Raw genomic sequence first — 19654 nt, forward strand, 5'->3', positions numbered from 1 at the left:
GTTCCAAAATCGCCACTTTCCTGGACTCCAGATATACTGTTTGATTGGAGGTTTTCACAGTTAAGTCAATAATTAGCTATGTAACCTGGGGGAAAGTGCCCATAGACTCAGGTTAACTATGTGACAAGGTAAAGAGCATAAGACTCATTTTCCCTGAAATTGCCTTCAAATGAAACAGTCATCCTCTCTTTGTTCATCAACCTTCTGTGTCCCCTGTTATGGGATTAGTTAATTATTATGCAGGAAGTATTCTGAGCTAATATTTACTGAAGAACACTATGATCCTCTCAGTTTTAAAGCTATTGGACAGGAACCCTGGACTGCTTGGCCCTTTGTAGATGATCTGAGTCAGAACCGGGAAGCCCGGGAACTGTCTCTGTTGCTAAGACCAGAACCACCAGACCGAGCTTAGAAGGCTGATTTTTGAGATGCCTAGAGATTATCTGTGGATTGAAGGCATTCCTTTTCTCACAACTACTATTAGAGATCTGAGATCTTTGCAGGATCAATTTGTGGTGAGGGATGAAGACGTCATCCTAATTTCTTACCCAAAGTCAGGTAAGGAAGTGGAATGGGAAATTGAGGAGGTGGGGAATTATACTGTGTGTAATTTACCACAATTAATTTTTATTCAGAAATAGTAACAGGGCAGTTGTAAATAATGCTGCAGTAAACATAGGGGTGCATATGTTTTTCGAACGAGTGTTCTCGTTTTCTTTGGATAAATACGCAGAAGTGGAATTGGTGGGTCATATGGTATATCTATTTTTAGTTTTTTGCTCAGAAATGGAAGCAACCTAGCTAGGTGTCCATTGATAGATGAATGGATAAAAGAAGTTGGGATTTTATATATATATTTGCATACATACATACATACATATTCTGAAATACTAAACAACAATAAAAAAGAATAAAATCTTGCCATTTGAGACCATGTGGATCAATCTAGAGGGTAATATGTTTTATGCTAAGTGAAACTGAAATAAGTCAGGCAGAGGAAGACAAATACCATATTGTTTTACTTATATGGGGAATCCAAAAGCAAAACAGACAAACAAACAAATCCAGACTCCAGAAACAGAGGCCAAAGAAATGGTCACCAGAAGATTGGGGGGAAGGGGAAAGGAAACACAGTCGGCAATATTGCTACAAGGTTACAGGGTTACACACCACTACTGCGAGCAGTAAGCTGACCACAGGGTAAGGTATAAACATGCTGAACCACTATATTGTACACCTGAAACTAACAGAACCAATATAAGATTGTATATCAACTATGTTTCAACAAAAATAAATTTACAATAAATAAATAAAAAGAGTAGCAGGACATGGACAGGATTGTCTTCTGGTCAAGTTGGCAGAGTAGGTAAGTGCTTTGTTCGCTGCCCCCTAAAAACATGTTAGAATGACCACTGAACTAGAGAGCCACCATAATTAAAAAACCTCCTAAAGTCCAGCCTACCGAAAGTCCCAGCACTGAAGTATAAAGAAACAGCCGCCTCAAGGCTGGCTGGAGGGGCAAGACACAGAACCAGGTGGTCTCCCCGCACCCCCAACACACACACGTGCCGTGGGAACATTGGGATGGATGTCTCGGCTGTGGAAGTTTCCCCTGAGAAGCCAGGGTCCCAGCCCCGCACCAGGCCCCCGAGCCCAGGGTTCCAGACCAGGAAGAGAAGTCCCCATCACTTCTGGCTGCAAAACCCAGTGGGGACTGTGCCTGAGTGTGACAAAGGCTGCTGGAGTCCCAGGCCGGTCCTCTTAAAGGGCCCCCGCACGGACTCACTCAGTCTTAGTCCTTCTGAACTCCAGCCCTGGGACAGCAGCTCAGAAAGGACCAGGGACAGACGGGGATGAACTGAACTGTCTGGCACCAGGGCAAGAGCTGTGGGGGCAGCTTCTGTCAGATGGAAGTGCTGGAAGGGGCCGTTGTTCCTTCAGTGGGCCCTCTCCCCGCAGAGCCGGTAGTCGGGTGCCAAAGCTGGGTCTCCATCAGTCTGTCACTGTTTGCCTCGCCCTGGTAACTCCCTGAGACACTGGCCACCCACTCGCTTCTGGTGGCTTTTCCATGCAAACGTCCTGTCTTGGCTCATGCTGCAAACTTGCCTAAAATCTCTCAAGGGTTCACAAGCCTCAAACGAGCAGCATCTGGCTTTGGCGACCCCGTACCTCCTGCTTGGGGGACCCAAGGCCGCCGGCACGAGCAGCACCCACACCTGGTTCACAGCTTAGACTCTCCTGGGCACCTCCAAGTCCAGAAGAGTGGCAGCCTGCTGCAGACCCCTTCACCTCGTGCCAGGAGGCCCTAAGTACACAGGCAGTGGCTGGTTTGGGTCTGCACTTCTCAGGACGCCTCAGAATGAACACCCAGGTGGCCAGCTTCTGGCCACACTAGCACCACTTAATGACATTCACAAACGGCACACTCAAAAGGTGGACTTGGGGGACATGAGGTCCCCGAGGTGAACCCTGTCCCCTAACGTCAGCTCCTGAACAGCAGCTCTCCCACCTCAGCCACAGCCACCCCTCACTCACCAAACTGAGGGGCAACCCCTCCCGTCGACGTGCCAACAGTGATCTAGGCTTAATTACAAACGAAGGGCACACACAGCTGCTGCGACAGACACACCTGGAGCACCAAGGACAGGTGACTGGGGAGGCAGCCCCACAGGACACCTACCAGAGTGGGCCACTACACCGAAACTCGTAGACATAGCAGCTCTACCTAACACACACACACACACACACACACACAGGGAGACAAAGAGACATGTCCCAGATGAAAGAAAACAAAACAAAACTCCAGAAAAAAAAAAAAAAAAAACAAGGAGTCTATGAGATGCAGAGCTGAAAAGACTGGTTATGAGGATGCTCAGTGAACTGAGGGGAAGAATAGATGAGCTTAGTGAGAGCTTCAAAAAGGGACAGAAAATAGAAAAATGGGGACGGAGAACATAGAGAAGAACCCGTCAGAAGTGAGGACTATTAAGTGAAATGTGGAAACACTAGAGGGAATCGACACAGAATGGATGAAGCAGAGAATCAAATGAGTGATCTGGAAGCAAAATAGCAGAAAACAATCAGAACAGAAAAAAAAAAAAAAGCGGAGGGCTCATTCGGTGAGGATGACAGAGTAGGTAAATGCTGGACTTGCACCCCCCCACAACTCCATCAAATTATAACTACACTACATAACAATCGTTCTTGAGAGCACCAGACAAACACACCCTAACGTTAAGAGGATTTGCCGTATTTTAAATGCACTGTCTGAAAACAAGCCATTCGTCCACTTGGTTCAAAATTTCAGAAATTCAGCGGGGCACTCCTGTTGTCCCGTCTGATTGTGGGTCCTCACGGCTGCCAGGGGCATATGAGTTGTGGGCCATGAGCCCTCTCCGCTCATTCAAAGGCAGAAGCAGGTGGTGGCAATGCTGAGCGTTTCCGTCCCGGGTCTCCCTTCCAAAAGAGCAACAAGTACCTTTGCTCTTTCGAAGATCCCAGACCCTTTGTCCTGTGGAGCATTTCCAGGACTCCAGGTTGTGTTGAGCCCAAAGTTCACTTGAGTAGGAAAACTCAGCCTGTGACCATTGTCAGGTCAAAAGGAGCGTCTGCCTCACAGACAGTGTGTGTCCACGACTCCTCACCTGCGCTACCTGCGAGCCGTCCTTCCACAGAAGGACCCTGCGTGGAGAAGACAGAGCTCACTCCTCTGATGGCGTCTGAGGCTCCTAGAGGCTTTCTTCCTTAGTAACACCCCCTCTGCCTTGCCTGCCAGTGCACACGTGAGTCACACTCTGTGTGTGAAGCGGCTCCATTATTTTGTGGGGACCAGGGTTGTTTACGTGATTCAGAGGAAGCCAAGGAGTGTGAGCAGCGGGAGCAAGAGGGACAGGGCTCCAGCCGTTCTCCTTCCAGTATAAACCTGCACAATTCAGAGCCGGGACCGGAGGAGAGAGCTGTGCACCCACATTCCTAGCCCCATTCTTCACAAGATCCAAACGATGAAATTCACCTAAGTGCCCATTAATGGATGAAAGAGAAATAAAATGCGACAGAAACACACCGTGAGTGGTATTTAGCCTTAAGGAGGACATTCTGACCCTTGCTACCACATAGATGAACCTTGAGGACCCTGTGCCTGTGAAATGAGCCAGTGACAGAGGACAACTACCGTGTGCGTCCGCTCATACAAGGTGCCGAGCGTGGTCGGGCGCACAGACAGACAGCAGGCTGCTGCGGGAGGCAGGGGGAGCCTGCTGTTTCCCAGGCATAGAAATGAGTTCTGTGCATCTGAGCGAAGAACAGTGTGAATGAACTTAACACTAATAAGCTGACTGGATTAAAATGGTTAAGACGCTACATTTTCTGTTATGTGTAATTTACCACAATTTAATATTTCTACATTTAAAAACAGTAGTGGGGCAAAAGGTGAGGATGCTCTTGTGGAAGCCAAAGGTACCGAGTGTTTAAGAATGAAGGATCGATTGAATGTGACTAAAAGTAAATGGAAATGAAACATCAGGTAGATTCATGGATATGGGCGGCAGTCCTGAAATAAGAGTCTTTAGGACGTCATGGGGGAGTCAGAAGTCATTTGAAGAAGGTAACACTCTGTTCTTTCTCATGCAGGAACCAACTGGATAAAGGAGATCATCAATCTGATCCACACCAAGGGAGACTCCACCTGGGTACTATCTACTCTCAGCTGGGACCGTTCACCGTGGGTGGAAACACAGTCAGGGCTTGAACTTATAGAAAAGCAGACAGACCCACGCTTCTACACCACCCACCTCCCCATTCAATTCTTCCCCAAGTCGTTCTTCAAGTCCAAGGCCAAGGTGAGTTAATAATGCCACGTCAGCTTGGACCGCATCCCGGGCTGGCCAGGATACAAGGGCGTGGTTCCTACGTGCTGCAGTAAAGTGAGATATTAGCATAGAAAAGCTTATTCTGAGGCCTCCTGTCATATCCCAGTCTTTCTGGTATTGGTCCGCAACAGACTCAGTCTTTAGGAAACAAATCCTGGCAGCAACACCAACTCAGGGTCCCCACGTTGACAGGACCACGGGAGAAGCGTCCCAGCTGTAAACCAGCGCCTGTGTTTCAGAGGGAGTTGCATTTGGTCTCACATTTGACATCCACCTGGGCTCCTGCAGTCAAGGCATCACCTACGCTGGGCAGGTGTGTTCCACTCGGCAGATCCACAGCTTTCGATGCATCATGTCAGGGGCTTGAAAGGAAGGCTGTAGTACTGAGTGATCCTGCGCTACCAGGGAGGAGTTTTTCTCATTGGAGATTATAGTTTAGGATGCATGACACCAAAAATATGATCCACCTCGTATGAAACTCCCATAAGCCATTGAGGCAATGTGGTAGTAAAATATTATGAAAATATTCTAATGTCACAGGTCACAGATTACACTAACGTTGTGCTATATTTCTATTTGTTCTCTTGTGCTGTCAGATTCATTTATTTTACTGTGATCACCAGATTACAGGTTTTTTGTTACTGTTTTTCCCTGATTTGGCTGAATGTGTAAACTTGAGAGAGCTCTGAGAAAATGTTGGAAATGAAGGAATAAATGAGAATAAAAACAAACAAATAAAAACAGCCCAGGATCACACTCTGTAAAATGATTGCGGTTTTAGGTCAGGAAATGAGGGATCAAACCTTGGTGGCCTGTACAATGTCTCTGAAGCTGTGTTACTCTGTATTTGATCTCATGCAGTGACACATCTGTGTGCCTCCATCCCTGATCCGCGGTCACCGTGCGTGAAGCTTTTCTTCCTACATTTACGTATTAGACACCTGCTGTGTGTCAGGCTCTGCATAAGGCTTGGGAGGCAGATGATGATGAAGATAAACTTAAGCCTCCTCCTAATATATATATATATATAATTTAGAAATACGCAAAAATAGACACAACATTAGTTCATATCAATAGTGACTACATTGTTTGCTGAAAGCCTAGCTTAGTACCAGACCCTGGTGCCTGCTGTGTGAATACTATTTATCTTAAGAAATGCAGTAACTGGAGGTGAAGCAGGAAGGAAAAGGTAACGCATTGGTGGCCGTGCTGATGGGGTTGGGCAGACAGAGGGCAACGTCTGGAGGTGATCTGGGTCTGAGGGAGGGAGCAGGATTCCCTTTAGCAACAGAGCTTCGTGGGCCATTGCCCCGTAGTTTTTAGATTTACATCAATAATGTTAGCCAGCCATGGCATTATTTTTCTTTAAACATCACTGGTCCTTTAAGATAAATACAAGAACAAAGAAAATATTGTCCTCTATTTATTTACTCTGTTTCTGAGACTCTTCCTCCCTTCCTGACACATACCATGACCTCTCCACAAGACAGAAGGACTTCTTTTACTTCCTTCCTGTAGGGTAGAACTTCCAGCCATAAATCAGTTCCCTCACCTTACGTGTTTGTAAAACTCCATGTCATTGTAGAAGGAAGTTTCTACCAGATTCATATTAAGGGTTATGTTGACTTTGTCCTTCAGCTTTGAAGGCAGATTCTCATTCTCATCAGGGCTCTACTGTGTTTGATAAGAAGTGGGGCTTCTAGTCTACTTTCCCCGCTGGATGGAATGAATCCATCTTCGGGGTCTCAGGTGCCACTGAGCCAGTAGCGGGAGCTGCCCTCTGGTGAGTGCGTGCTGACCCCTGACGGTTGGGGAATTCAGAGGCCCCTGGCTCACACATCCTAGGCACCTACAGCAGACCTCCCTCCTTTCTTTGTGTTTCTAACTTTAAGAAAATCTTTACCCAAGGAAATATTTATGGATTTTACAGAGAAAAAAGGGAGACAGAGAGAGAGAAAGAGAAAATCAATATAAGAAACATCGATCAGTTGCTCCCACATGCACCCCAACTAGGAACCAAACATGCAACCTAGGTGTGCGCCCTGACTGCAGATCGAGCCTGCCACCGTTTGGTGTACGTGACGATGCTCCAGCCAACTGGGCCACCTGGCCAGGGCCTCCCTTCTTCCTGATGTCCCACTGTGACAGTGCCAGTCACCTGCTCCCTCACCCCCACTTTCACTTTGTCTCCTCAGGTCAGCATGACGGGTGGGCCTGGGTCATATGGTGTCTGCTAGAGAAGGGAAATAATCCACTGGCAGATAAGGGGTGAGCAGGGGGCTCCATTGGCGGGGTTCCTTCTCCCACGAATCCCTGGCTCTCATGGCCTTGCGCCTCCTCTCTGACAAGGATCCCCTGACACAGCACAGCTGGTTGTGAGTCTTCTGTAGCGTGGACATGGGCCTGTACCTGCTAGTCCGTCATCACAGAAGTAGGCAATCACCTCCTCAAAGCTGCACGTGCCGTGGAAAGTAACCTGTTCAGACATGACTGCTGTGGTTGGAAGTGGTTAACCCGACAGAACTAACTTGAAGTTTCTCCAGGTAGATGGACTTTCAGGTTGTTGGCTTGTATGTTCGTCAGGATTTGGGGGACCTGTGTTCAATGACAGGAAATATTCTCAGTAGCTTACAGCGTGCAGTGTTGAAAACTAAAGATGCTCACATACGTAGCGGGTCTCTCGTTGCTGAGTGTGTAAGGAAGTCGCACGCCCCCCGTGTTCACACAGACCTGCTGTGCTCCGCCCTGTCTTCCCTGAGTTCACAGCTCCCACTAGAACGTGAGACTTTCTTGCTTTGATTTCCATCCTGGGCCCCAATACTTGACCGTTCTCAGCCATTGGATCAACAGCCCAGTTGTGCTCAGTCTCCTCCACGTCTCAGGCGTCGCCCCTATACACATGACAACAGACCTTGAGCCAAATGGAGGAGCCACAGTTTCCTTCGTGACAAGTATTGTAATGTCCTCGGAAAGGGTAACGACGAACATCTTGTCCTCTGCCCCTTCTCTTCTGTAAACCCTAAGTAAACGCCTGCAACAGGGCGGGTTCTCGAAACCATGTTAATGCTGGCGGAAGGGGGTACAAGGGGACTAAATAGTAATGGGAAAAAATATAATAAAGATTAAATTAAAATATAAAAATATTGTTAAATGAATGAATTAAAGAAGATTGAACTGTAGCTAAACAATTTAATGAGAGTAGGGTTTTTCTCCAGTGGCCAAAATCCTGGATGCAGGGAAAATGTGTACATTTATTCTTGTTACCTCTCTTCTTTCTCATTTAAGGGTATTTACATCATGAGAAATCCCAGAGATATTGTTGTTTCTGGTTATCATTTCTGGAGAGCAGCGAAGACAGCCAGAAATACAGATTCATTTGAAGAATATTTTGAATGGTTTCTTCAGGGAACAGGTGAGTCTGACTCAAAACAATGGTTCTAGGTGAAACAGCGGTGTTTCCGCCCCTCACACCCAGGTCTTACTGTCTCGTGGTTTAGACGACATTACAATCCAATCTTAATACTGTGAAATCTAGAATAGCTCTAATTGACACAGCACCTTAGTCACTATGCTTTGCTCCTACACATTTTTCTAAGTAGAATAACCAGACTAAAAAAAAAAGTAGAAGTGTGAATTTAAACTACACTGAGATTCCACTTCTCCTCTACCATGTTGCGAAGTATATTACTTTTCTATCACTGCTGTAACAAATGATCACAAATTAGAGGCTTCCAGCAACACCAAAAATTGCCTTATGCTCTAAAGCTCAGAAATTCATATTATGTCTTATGGACATAAATTAATGTGAGAATCTAGCTAGCTACATTCCATTCTTGAGGCTCTGGGGAAGAATTCACTTCCTGTCCTATCAGCATCAAGAGGCGCCTGCACTCCTTAGCTCTTGGCCACATCCTTCTGACTCTGCCATTGTAACATCCCCTACTGACTCTCACACCCCTGCCTCTCTCCTACGAGGACCCCTGGGATCACACTGTTTCCACCTGGGTAATCCACGACAGTCTCTCCATCTGAAGATCCTTAATCACACTTTCAAGGTGATCTTGGGAGTTGGTCACGGACAGCTTTGTGGGGGCCATTATTCAGCTAACCACAGCTGCCACTCAGAATATTTGAATCACGTTCTGGTGGGGAGACTCTGGGCAGGAGGCGTGCTCGAGTGTTTCCGGTGCGATGGAAAATGGTACGAACCTATCCAGGGTAATTTTGAAAATTCTGACAATCTGACTTTTGCACTTTCTTGAGTAACTCCCCTTTTCTCCAAAGGAGATAAAAATCCTAACAAAAATACAAAAAAAAAAAAAAAAAAGATTGATTTACAAGATTTTCAAATGGCCCTTATCCAATGGATGCCCTATTCAAACAAACAAACAAATAAACAAACAACTGTATCGAAGTGATAGAAACCCGCGACAAACAATTACCCAACTACAGTCATCCGCAAAGACGGGCGACGGGAAAGAGAACACTTCTCACAACACGTGCTGTCCCCAAGCTGTGGGGTGGGCAAAACAGAGACAGGAACACGTGCGGCCTTCCGGTAACTACATCCTACTGTTCACACACAAAAAGAGCACAGAGCTAGATTCCAAACAACGTGGGGTTTGAGTTCTCTTTCGTTTTCTAGCCAAATTCTCTTCACCATTCACAATCATCTCCTCCTAAGTGGATGGCGAACTCATCTTAAATATGATTATTTTGCACAGCACCCTCTGCTCAGCCATCCAGCTCATATATGCAGAATTCCATTTCTCATGCAAAGGAGTCACTTGCTCATCAAGTTCCTAAGGCCTGGCCGACAGGTGCAGAGTTGCCTGGTCAACAGCTCAGAGTGAGAACTAGTCACCTTCTCTCTCACTTCTCTTCCAGTGGCATTTGGCTCGTGGTTTGACCATGTTCGTGGCTGGCTGCAGATGAAAGGAAAAGAGAATTTCCTAGTAATTTCATATGAGGAGCTCCATCAGGTAGTTCTACACAAACTTCACTCTCTCCGACTTCATTTCACAGCTCTCTGCCTTCCCTCCGTTCTTCAATGTTTCCATTCTACACTTCCTATCAGAGCTGATGACAGAAATGTCACTCTTTTCTTCATCGACCTCCCTAGTTGGCACATGTTCTCTAGTTTTCTTAGTTATGTCTCCTTCCAGCATTTAATGTGAGCACTGAGGAAGAGCTTGATAACATACGTACTTGCTGAATGCTATGAATGATTCCAGGGAAAAATCTGAATCCATCTGGGAAGCCAGAACAGTGAGGTGTGACTGAAGTGTAAGGCGAGACTTGACAGGGTGGCCTGGGTGCAGGAAGTATAGACATGTTCCCGATGGACTGGCAGGAAGGGAGTTCCTGAAGGAGTTGATTATGTCAATATTCATAGGAAGGGATGGTTGGCACCGGAAGGAAGTGGTTGACATGAATTTCACACTGTATTTGTCTCTAAAGAGCATCTGCTTATAAACCCTCATTTGATCAGATTGTACATTCTCAAGATGATCATGACAATTCAATGCTCTGCCTGCTTTCCTTCATTTTCTGTCTCCCCCTCGCCTTCATTCTCTGCTGTCTCTTTTTCCTGTTCCCTTTTACACTTCAGTTTCATGTTTCCTCTTCTGTGCTGCTCCTTCTAGGACATAAGAGCCAGTGTAGAGAGAGTCAGCCAATTCTTGGGCGTGAAGCTAAGCCCGGAAGAACTGAACTCTGTCCTCAAGAATGTGTCCTTCCAGGCCATGAAAGACAATAAAATGAGCAACTTCACTCTAGTACCTGATACCTACATGGATCACAGCAAAGGGCAGTTTATGAGAAAAGGTAAAAGTGTATCTGGTTTTACGACATGAATGATTTGGTCAGTGAACTCCCTCCTTCTACTGACACACTAAGACATGGGATGATGGAAATATTTGAATGGACACAAGTCACATTAGTGGGACCTGACTTTTAAGTGTTTTAGGGTTTTTGTATTTATTAGAGTATAAAGAAAACTCAGAAACAAGAAGCACTGCTGAAGAACCCCATACCCCTGGGTGTGCTAACTGTCCCACCCATTTCCTAGATGTTGCCCATCACGTAGAGCACACTCATGTTTTCTACATGGAGATACCACTCACAGTGCTAGTGTGGTTTCTAGACCTGCAGAGTGACAATCTCCTCACATGTATGGGCAACGAGAGTATCTATTCCACCAAAAGAAGCCCTAAAATGGGACCATTGTGAAGAGAAAAATGAGAGGAAAAACATGAGACTTGTCTCCAAAACAAATGTTCAGCTGAGACTCCTTTGTTACTACCAAACATGTTCACTAAACACAAGAAAGGAGTGTGTTGAATGCAAAGCCTGGGAAGATTCCGTGTCAGCCTGGATTGAAAACAGAGTGGTGGGGTGACCTTAAAGAGAAGATGACAGTGGACCGCAGGCTGGGCTACCCAGGAAGAGCATTCTAGGTAAAGAAAACTGCACGTTGGAAGCTCTGGGCTGTGCAGTTGGGTGCTATGCCAGTCGTGGGTGCAGAGTTCAAGGACAGAGGACTGACGTAGGAGTCATGGTCTATACTGAGAACTCCAGCCCCACCACCAGGAATCTGTGTAAGAGTAACATGGGAGAAAAGAACCTCCACTGTCCAAAAGAAATGTCTTGCGTGTTAAAAGAGGCAAATGAGTTATTTCCCAACACAGTGCCTGGCAGAGGAGAAATTACTTCCTGTCTGTTAAGTGTTATTGCTGCTGTTGCCTTTGTTCTTGCTTAATCCTATGTCCCTATGAGGCTGGTACAGGGAAGTCTTGTTAAGCAGATGTCATGCCATACAGTCAACTCTATTGTTCAGGTAGTAGTCTGGGATGGCAGCCAATGGCATGTGAATCTAGACAACAAAAGCGTAACCACTTGGCTATATTGGGCAAGTTTGTCACTGACTGCTTATGACCGTGTCTGACAGAGAAGTACAAGTAAAGTCTTGAGACCTTGTTTGTAAATCTGATCTGGACTGACTTTCTGTGTTTGACAGGAATCACTGGTGACTGGAAGAATCACTTCACAGTGGCCCAGAGCGAAGCCTTTGATAAAGTTTACCAAGAGAAGGTGGCTGGGCTTCCTCAGGGCCTCTTCCCATGGGACTGATGGCCTCACGTGCCCACATCTGTTGTAAATGCTGACGATCTTGGGTACTGGCCTGCTCCTATGAAGTCAACTTTGTATTGAAAATTACAATCCGTTAAATGAGTACACTTAATTGACAATAACCATGTTCCTTAACTTAAGCCATGCCAGCCTCCAAAGGTTATGTAATATATCAAGCATACAGAATAATTAACAAAATATTTTAAAGCTAATGCCATTTCTAAGTGGGTTAATGTGTAAAGGTCAATCTATTTCTATATTCATGACACACTTCAGTATGCCATGGGACATGGGACACACACACCATCCCCATCACATATCCTCTCCATACCTTGACACCCACCTTAAATGAGAACTGAGAATTAAGTGGGCATATTTCCGGGATGGAGATTTTTGGTGCCAATTCACCAAGTGCTGTGAGTGCAGCTGATGATAAATAGCAGGTGCCCCCATTTCTGTGAATTTGCTCTGAGCCAAACCAGAGACATGTTTCCTAAGAGATCAGGCTACCATGCGGCCATTGGCACTCCATGACTGACTCTCACGGAAGTGCTAAGCCCGGCACCGGGAACCGCGAAGTACCAAAATGGTGTGATGTCCCTTCCAGCTTGCTGGGCACAGGGCTGAGATGGCCTCCTGTCCCGGCCACATCTGTGCTGGGTTCTCTCTTCCTTCTGTGTCAGCTGCCATTGCTCCTGTTCTGTAAGTATATGGATATCATAAGGACTTCATCTTACATTACATGCCAGGAATTTGGATATGTTTTTGCTAAATTTTCTCTCATGTTTAAGAATGGGTATTTTTCTTTTTTGCCATTTACAAATATTTCACCCAGGAGTACAGAAAATAAAAAGTTGATATAGATGGGAATAATCCCTTATTTTGTTACTGTGTGTTCATTCATGGGGGTACAGGTCCACAGATTGGTCATTGGGCCCAAAGTGGACAGATGCGAATGACCGTGTCTGTCACTGGGTTGCTAGTGTGAATGATATAAGCAACATGGTGTTAGTCACAAGGGAAGACAGTGTAGCTCCATCCAGTTTGTTGCATGGAGGAGACATTGCCTGACAAATGCATTTTTTCCAACCATTCCAGGGCAGTGGGGTTACAAGTATAAAAGGCTTGATAAGACCCTACTAGGGGCTCCGACAATCCAAGAGAACATCATCTTGGACAGGCAAGGACATTTGCGCCCAACCAGCTTGTGCAGAACTAGGGAAGCACGTCACTACCCAGTCAGGACACTCTACTCGGTAACTCTGGAGCTTTCACACCAAGCTGTGATTTCGACCACACACACTTAGGAGGTAGAATGCTATTGTCTGATCTGCCTCCTGTTATGTGCAAGGGACTGTTTTTGAAGTGCCTCCTTTCATGTAGGAAAATTAAGTCTCAAAAAGGTTTCATTGCTTCCCTGTAGCCACCAGTAACTGAGTGGGGACTCAAGGGATCACGAGGGTTTTCCTGCAGCCCAGGTTACTCTTTATTAGGGGCCTGAGTGGGCTTCTTGTCACCCCACAGGGAACTGAGGACTCCACTGGAATCATGGCGGAGGACGTGTCCTGTGGTCTAAGAGGGCCAGTGGGGTCCAGCCTGAAGACGTGACTGTTAACCGGAGCCCTTGGACAGGAGTGGGAGTGGGCCAAATTAAAGCAGTGTGGGGTGTGCTGCTTGCAGAAGGAACGGCTTTTGGGAGCCTCTGTTTGGCCCTCACTACATCCCTTTCATCAGCCCCATGAAGTATTAGAGAAGGAAACATCTCAGATCAGAGACGGTGTGTGACCTGGGACAAAGCCAGTTTGTGCCCAGCACTTGCCCCATTGTTCCCTGATGTTGTCCTTGGCTTGTATTGAAAATGTGCTGGTAAATATTTAACAAGAGACTCAAGGTGGAGTGAAGCCTTGACTTACAGCACTTCCGTAATAGCCACACTGTCAATACTCCCATCGTGAAATTCTACCTGCCAATGACATTGGTGAATGTCACAAGATGACATCACTGTTGTCATGTTCCTCACATGTGGAAGTGGTTGTCATGTCCTTCACATGTGGAAGTGGGGAAAAAAGACTAGAGCCTGGCTGATTCAGGAGGTGAATGAGTTCCTTAAGGTAGGACCATTGCCATAAATGTTCAAGAAACAAACTTAGGGTACAGTAAAATGAAGTTGTCAGGTATGAAAAAGGGGGGGGGGGGCAAATAAAGGCTGCTGCTGGTAGACCACTCTCCAGGGCCGTGTGCTAAGTGATTTGATGTACAGAAAATAGAACCACCCTATGATGGGGATTCTGCTGTAATCCCAGCACAGCAGTTGGAGAAAACCAGGTCCAGGGGGACCAAGTTCTTGTTCAATGAATGAGTGCGCCGTGGATGCTCCACCCCAGAGAAGAGCGTTTTGTTTCTCCTATTTATAGTTGTGTAAGGTTTTGCTGCTGTTGTTCCATTTGTTTGCTTGTTTGTTGTGTATTTGGGATGTATGTTTTCATTTAAACCGATTTCAAATTTAGGATTTTTTTTTTTCCTGTGAAATTCACCCTGTAATTTTATAGTGTTCCATTTTGGCTCTAAGTGTAATATTTTGCTTTAAGGTTTACGTTGTCTGATATCGGTAGTGCTAAACTGGCGTTATCTTGGTTAGTGTTTGCACGGTGCAATGACCAAACGCTTATGTCCTAAAATCACATGTTGACATCCTAATACCCAAAGTGATGGTATTAGATGGTGGTTCCTCTGGGAAGCGACAGGTCCTGAGGGTTCTGCCAACATGGACATAACATCCTTACACAAGGGACCCCAGAGAGAGCCCTGCTCTTTCCTCTATGTGAGGATGGGGCAATCAGGCATCATCTGTGAACTGGGAGGCAGGTTCTCAGCTGACACCCAGTGGCCGGTGTCTTGACCTTCGGTTTCCAGCCTCCAAAACTCGGAGAGATACATTTCTGTTGCTTTTAAGCCACCCAGTTTATGGTATTTTTATAACAGTAGCCTGGACAGACTGAGACATATGGTATAAATTTTACCAATTTTTTTTATGTTCAACTGTCTGTATCCTTAAATAGCCGTACATATGAGCGGTTTGCTTTAAAACATGATATTTAAAAACATATCCAGGTTGTCAGTCTCTGCCTTTTCACTGGAATACTTACTCTGCACATATTGAATACAGTTAATGTCCTTTGATTTGAAGCTTTGATTGCTGTTTTGCTCCCCCATGTGGGTGTGCCAGGTACTGAGGTGGACTTGGAAAACAGAATGAAAGGAACTACCGTTATATAGAGAAGTCATTGCTGTTTGACACGCAAGAAGTAATATAGAGAGGGGGTGATGTGAGAGGATTTAAGTGCAAACGAAAAACGCAAATACTGTAAAACTGCAGCTGTGCAGTGGCCCAATGGTTTGCGTAGGGGTTATGACGTATTTTCTCCTGATGTGCTTGGAACAGGCGTAAGAACCCAAGTGTTGGACTGCAGACAGACGCACATGGCTATCCAGAATGGGACCCCCAAGTTAACATTTTTGAAACAATGTATTTTTTATCACAAAAAACGTCCCCATATTTTGTTATCCTTGGTTCAGAGAAGCAGTGGGTTCTGTGTCCGGGGGCTGGCTGGCATGTCTGACTGTAGGGCTGTCTTTGCTGGAAGATAGTAAGTCCTCTCAGCTCAAAGGCAAGAGCAGATGGCCCCAAGTGGCCTGGCATACACCTCCGTAGGACTTCATTCTATCAGAGAAAGAGATCTTTCTTTTCTTCCCTGAATCCTCCTGGAACACTTTCTCCTATATTTCATCTTCAGGTATCCAGTCACACATTCAATCCCAGCTTCGTCTGAGCAGGAGGAAAACGTGAATATCTGGCTTTTGGAAAGTCAGATGCAGCGTGTGCTGCACAGAGAGGCTGTGATTCACGTGCCCTTGCACGCACTATCTGTAGGCATGACTTCCTTGGGAAATATGGGGTGCGCGGATGGTGGCTGTCACTCTCCTGGTGGTTTAGGTCTCCGGCAGTTCTCTGCTCTGAATACTCCTTGTCTTCCTGGCGTAACAATCAAATCCGTATGTGAAATAAAGGATGAACGATTAGGGGACTGCAGTGTGGGTCACCAAACAAGGAGGAAGCACACGAGCCTGACAGCAGCCCTGGCTCGGCTGGTCGGTGGGAGCGCCGTCCTGAACCGAAGGACCGCAGGTCTGACTCCTGGTCAGGGCACATACCCGGGTCGTAGGTTCAGTGCCCAGTCGGGGAGCCTACAGGAGGCAACCAATCCGTGTTCCTCTCTCACTCTGATGTTTCTCGTTCTCTCCCGTTCCTCTCTCTTAAATCAATAAACATCTTTCTTATTAAAAAGAAAACGAGAGATAATCTTAACTCTTCTGTAATCTGCTCCTCCCACTTTCAGGGAATATTCCTTCCCTACCTTCCTTATTTCCACACGCATAAAAGAAAGTGCAAAACGGTCATTTTCTGGAGCATTTTAGATCTTGCTCACCGGCCATTGTGAATTTGGGCTCAAACTCCTGGAACTTCTCTGCAGGTTCCAACATTCTCACCATGAAAAATTCCGCAACAAGTAAACGCACGCTGGTGCGCGAGCACTTTCCGAATCTGTTTCCCACACACGTACACAACCACGAAAGCTGGGTCTCTCACACACGCAGAACGCCACACAATGGGGAGACACGACCACAAACACGGGCTCACGGGCGTTCACGACACACGGCCTGGTCCACAGCTCACTTCTCTCTCAGACCCATGCAGCCTCCGCCTCACAAAGCAGGCGCCTCACGCATCGCCATGGAAACGTGCCGCAGGGTCTCTTGGGAAATGGAGTCTGGGTGCCTCAAAGGCGCCACGCAAAGCGCTCTGGGGCTCCTCGTTGAATGAAGGCGCTACTGAAATTGCACTCCGGGCCTTGGGACCCTCCCGCCACCCCGCTCCCGGGTCAGTTCATCTCCGGGGAGGGCAGGTCGCCTCCCACCCCGCCGGGCTCTCGCTACCCCACGCCGCTGCGCCCCGGAGGCTTCTGGGAGTGAGTTCGCAGCACGCAGGCGCGGGTGCACGCCGAAGCGTCCGCAGGTGGTCGCCGCTCCAAGTCCGGCAGAGCCCCAGGGCCCAGAGGAGGGCGACAGGGCTAGAAGCACTCGGACGGGAACACACGGGGGCGGAAGCCGAGAAGGGCGACGAGCCGCGGAGGTTGGGTCTGGCTGAACAGATAGCGCGGGGCCGCAGCGCCGGAGAACGTCTAAGTGATTTCACTGGGGAAATGAGGCCGGGCTTCTGCGCGGGTCGTGCCTGCAAAGTGCTTGGGGAAGAGGCGGGACCTCCGGCCTGCGCGCAAGCAGTGACGCCCCCATGGACGGATCTAATTGGTTGCGTGCCTGCGGTTCCATGCGAGAGGGGCGGGGCCTAATGATGACACCTGTGGGACGCCACGGGAGACGTGCGTGCTGACGCACTCTAGCTGCGTTTTAGGGGCGGGGCCCCGCGCTCCTGAGGCGGGCCTGAGGGCGGTCTCGCGAGGGACTTGGCGGGGCCCCTGCACACCTGTCAGGTTGGGCGCCGCCCGGAAGCGAGCCGGCGAAACGGAGGTGAGTTTGAGTGTGGGTGTCTGTGCGCTCGCGCCGGCGTGGGGTCGTGAGGCTTCGTGGTTCTTTCCGCCTGCGACCGGCTGTGCGACTGTTTTCTGTTCTCTGGGCTGTGCGGTCTCGCGTGTGTGCGCGGCGGGCGGTGTGATGGGCGCGTGTGTGCGTGTGTGCGCGGCGGGCTGTGTGTGGGCGCGTGTGTGCGTGTGTGCGCGGCGGGCTGTGTGTGCACGCGTGTGTGCGTGTGTGGGCGCGTGTGTGTGCGCGGCCGGCGGTGTGTGCGCGGCGGGCGGTGTGAGGGGCGCACGGCCGCGACTGTGACGCGCGCTGCGGGCGGGCGGAGGAGGCCCGTGCCCCCCGGCGCGCGCACTCCGTGGAGGGCGCTCACAGTCCCAGCGGGCGGCGATGGGGGTTTCGGAAAGGGAGGAGGGCGGAGGGCTTGTGGGACGGCGGCAGGCGCTGTTTTCCGAGCCGACACCCCGGCTTCCCGTGGGCCTCCCAGCTGACGCCAAAGCCGGGAGCGGCCGCCGTCGGGGAGTGTGAGACCTTCGGTTTCTCCCTCTTTCCTCCTCCGGGGCTGAAGTGCAGCCCCACCCTGAGGCTCAGGGACTAGGCAGTGGTTGCGATCCTTGGCTTGGCCTCAGCGTCACCTTGGAAAGCCTTATTTTTTAAAAGGGCCCAGATTTAGTCCCAGAGATTCCGATTTAATCAGTCTGGCATGGGGCACAGCCATCACTGTTTAGCCAAAAGCTCCCAAGAGAGTCCAGTGTACAAACAAGGCGAAGAGCTACCGCTGTGACAGCGTGCGGGCTCCTGGGGGCTTCTGGGAGGAAAAGGAATTGATCTGGTGCAGGAGGAAGCAGGCGAGTGACTGAGCACAGGGTCTGAAGAGCGGGTGTCTTTGGGTATCAGCAGCCCCTGGGGCCAGCAGGGTTAGGGACGGGCGTGTCTTCGAATACTTGACAGGCTCTGGCTTTCAGGTGTCGGGACGCATCCCCAGCCCAGTGCCCGGCAAGGCCCTGCGGGATCCGAGAGCTGCTGGGGCTGAGGGGGACCCTAGCTGTGTGGCCCTGGGGCGGGGCACAGCCACTGTCCGGTAACGCTCTGAAGCTTGTTTCCCTCCGGGTTCCAGCCGTGCTTACCTTAGGGCCGCGAATAAGCTTTGTGCTTCCAAAGCCCTTTCCCACCTGTGGCCAGGGACTTGTGAAGACAGGCCGGGTGGACATCCGTGCCCGGGCGCGTGGGACCCAACCTCTTTATTTCCCTTGTGGGGGTCACGTTTGGAAGAGGCAGACACACACGGGCGATACAAAAAGCCACAGTGTCGATGGGGCGAAGGGAGGGCTGGGTTTCCTTCCACGTGCCAGGTGACCCTGTGTCCTTCCTCAGACACACTCGCGGCCACCAGCTTCTTAATTGCTCTCCCAGAGCTTGGCTAGGCCTTTCAGACTCATGTATTTGGATCCTCTGTTTTGTTTTTCCAAGTATTTTTTTCTCTACTTTTTCCCCCATTATGGTACCGCCTCTTGGCGGTCACGTCACACAATTAACGCTGAGTGTGTTCCTCAGCCTCAGCGCGGGTGACATTTGGGCCAGATTGTTCCCCCCGGTTTTTTTTTTGTTTTTTTTTTTTAATTCTTATGGAATAATTTAGCACAGGCCTATACATATGGATTTAAAAACAAATTTTGAGATGAAACTTAGGGAAAAACAGAAGTACCATCAGAAATGAGGCCACAGTTTTGTGTGCCTATTTATTTAGAGGATCTCTGCGACAATTTTAACTTACAAAACCCATATAGTGTATAATAGAGTGTTTTGTTTGGCCTGAATATAGTTTTGAATGCTGGGCCAGGCCGTTCTTGCTGTGGGGTCGTCCTGTGCATTTGCAGAACGTTGAGCAGCTTCCCTGGCCACCCCCCACTACAACCTAAAATGTCTCCCAACCTCCAAGTATCCCCTGGGGGCAAAATCTCCAATGACAAACCACTGCTGTGGTGCTCCCTCTATCTTTCTCAGGGTACAGGGTGCCCCATAGTTCACATAACGTTCAATTAGCCGTCTTCCTACTGATG

General features: G+C 48.3%; 1 protein-coding gene across 1 annotated transcript; it reads left to right on the forward strand.

Moving 5' to 3' along the window:
• Positions 1-282: 282 nt before the first annotated feature.
• Positions 283-12111, forward strand: LOC149995587 (sulfotransferase 2A1-like). The gene is made up of 6 exons (XM_090261289.1): positions 283-558; positions 4630-4838; positions 8154-8280; positions 9756-9850; positions 10514-10694; positions 11887-12111. Exons 1-6 carry the CDS (start codon positions 429-431, stop codon positions 11997-11999), a joined length of 855 nt encoding a protein of 284 aa, XP_090117415.1. The 5' UTR covers positions 283-428; the 3' UTR covers positions 12000-12111.
• Positions 12112-19654: the final 7543 nt, after the last annotated feature.

Source organism: Furipterus horrens, unplaced genomic scaffold (genome assembly GCF_987537825.1).
Source record: "Furipterus horrens unplaced genomic scaffold, mFurHor1.1.pri manual_scaffold_13, whole genome shotgun sequence".
Taxonomy (NCBI): domain Eukaryota; kingdom Metazoa; phylum Chordata; class Mammalia; order Chiroptera; family Furipteridae; genus Furipterus; species Furipterus horrens.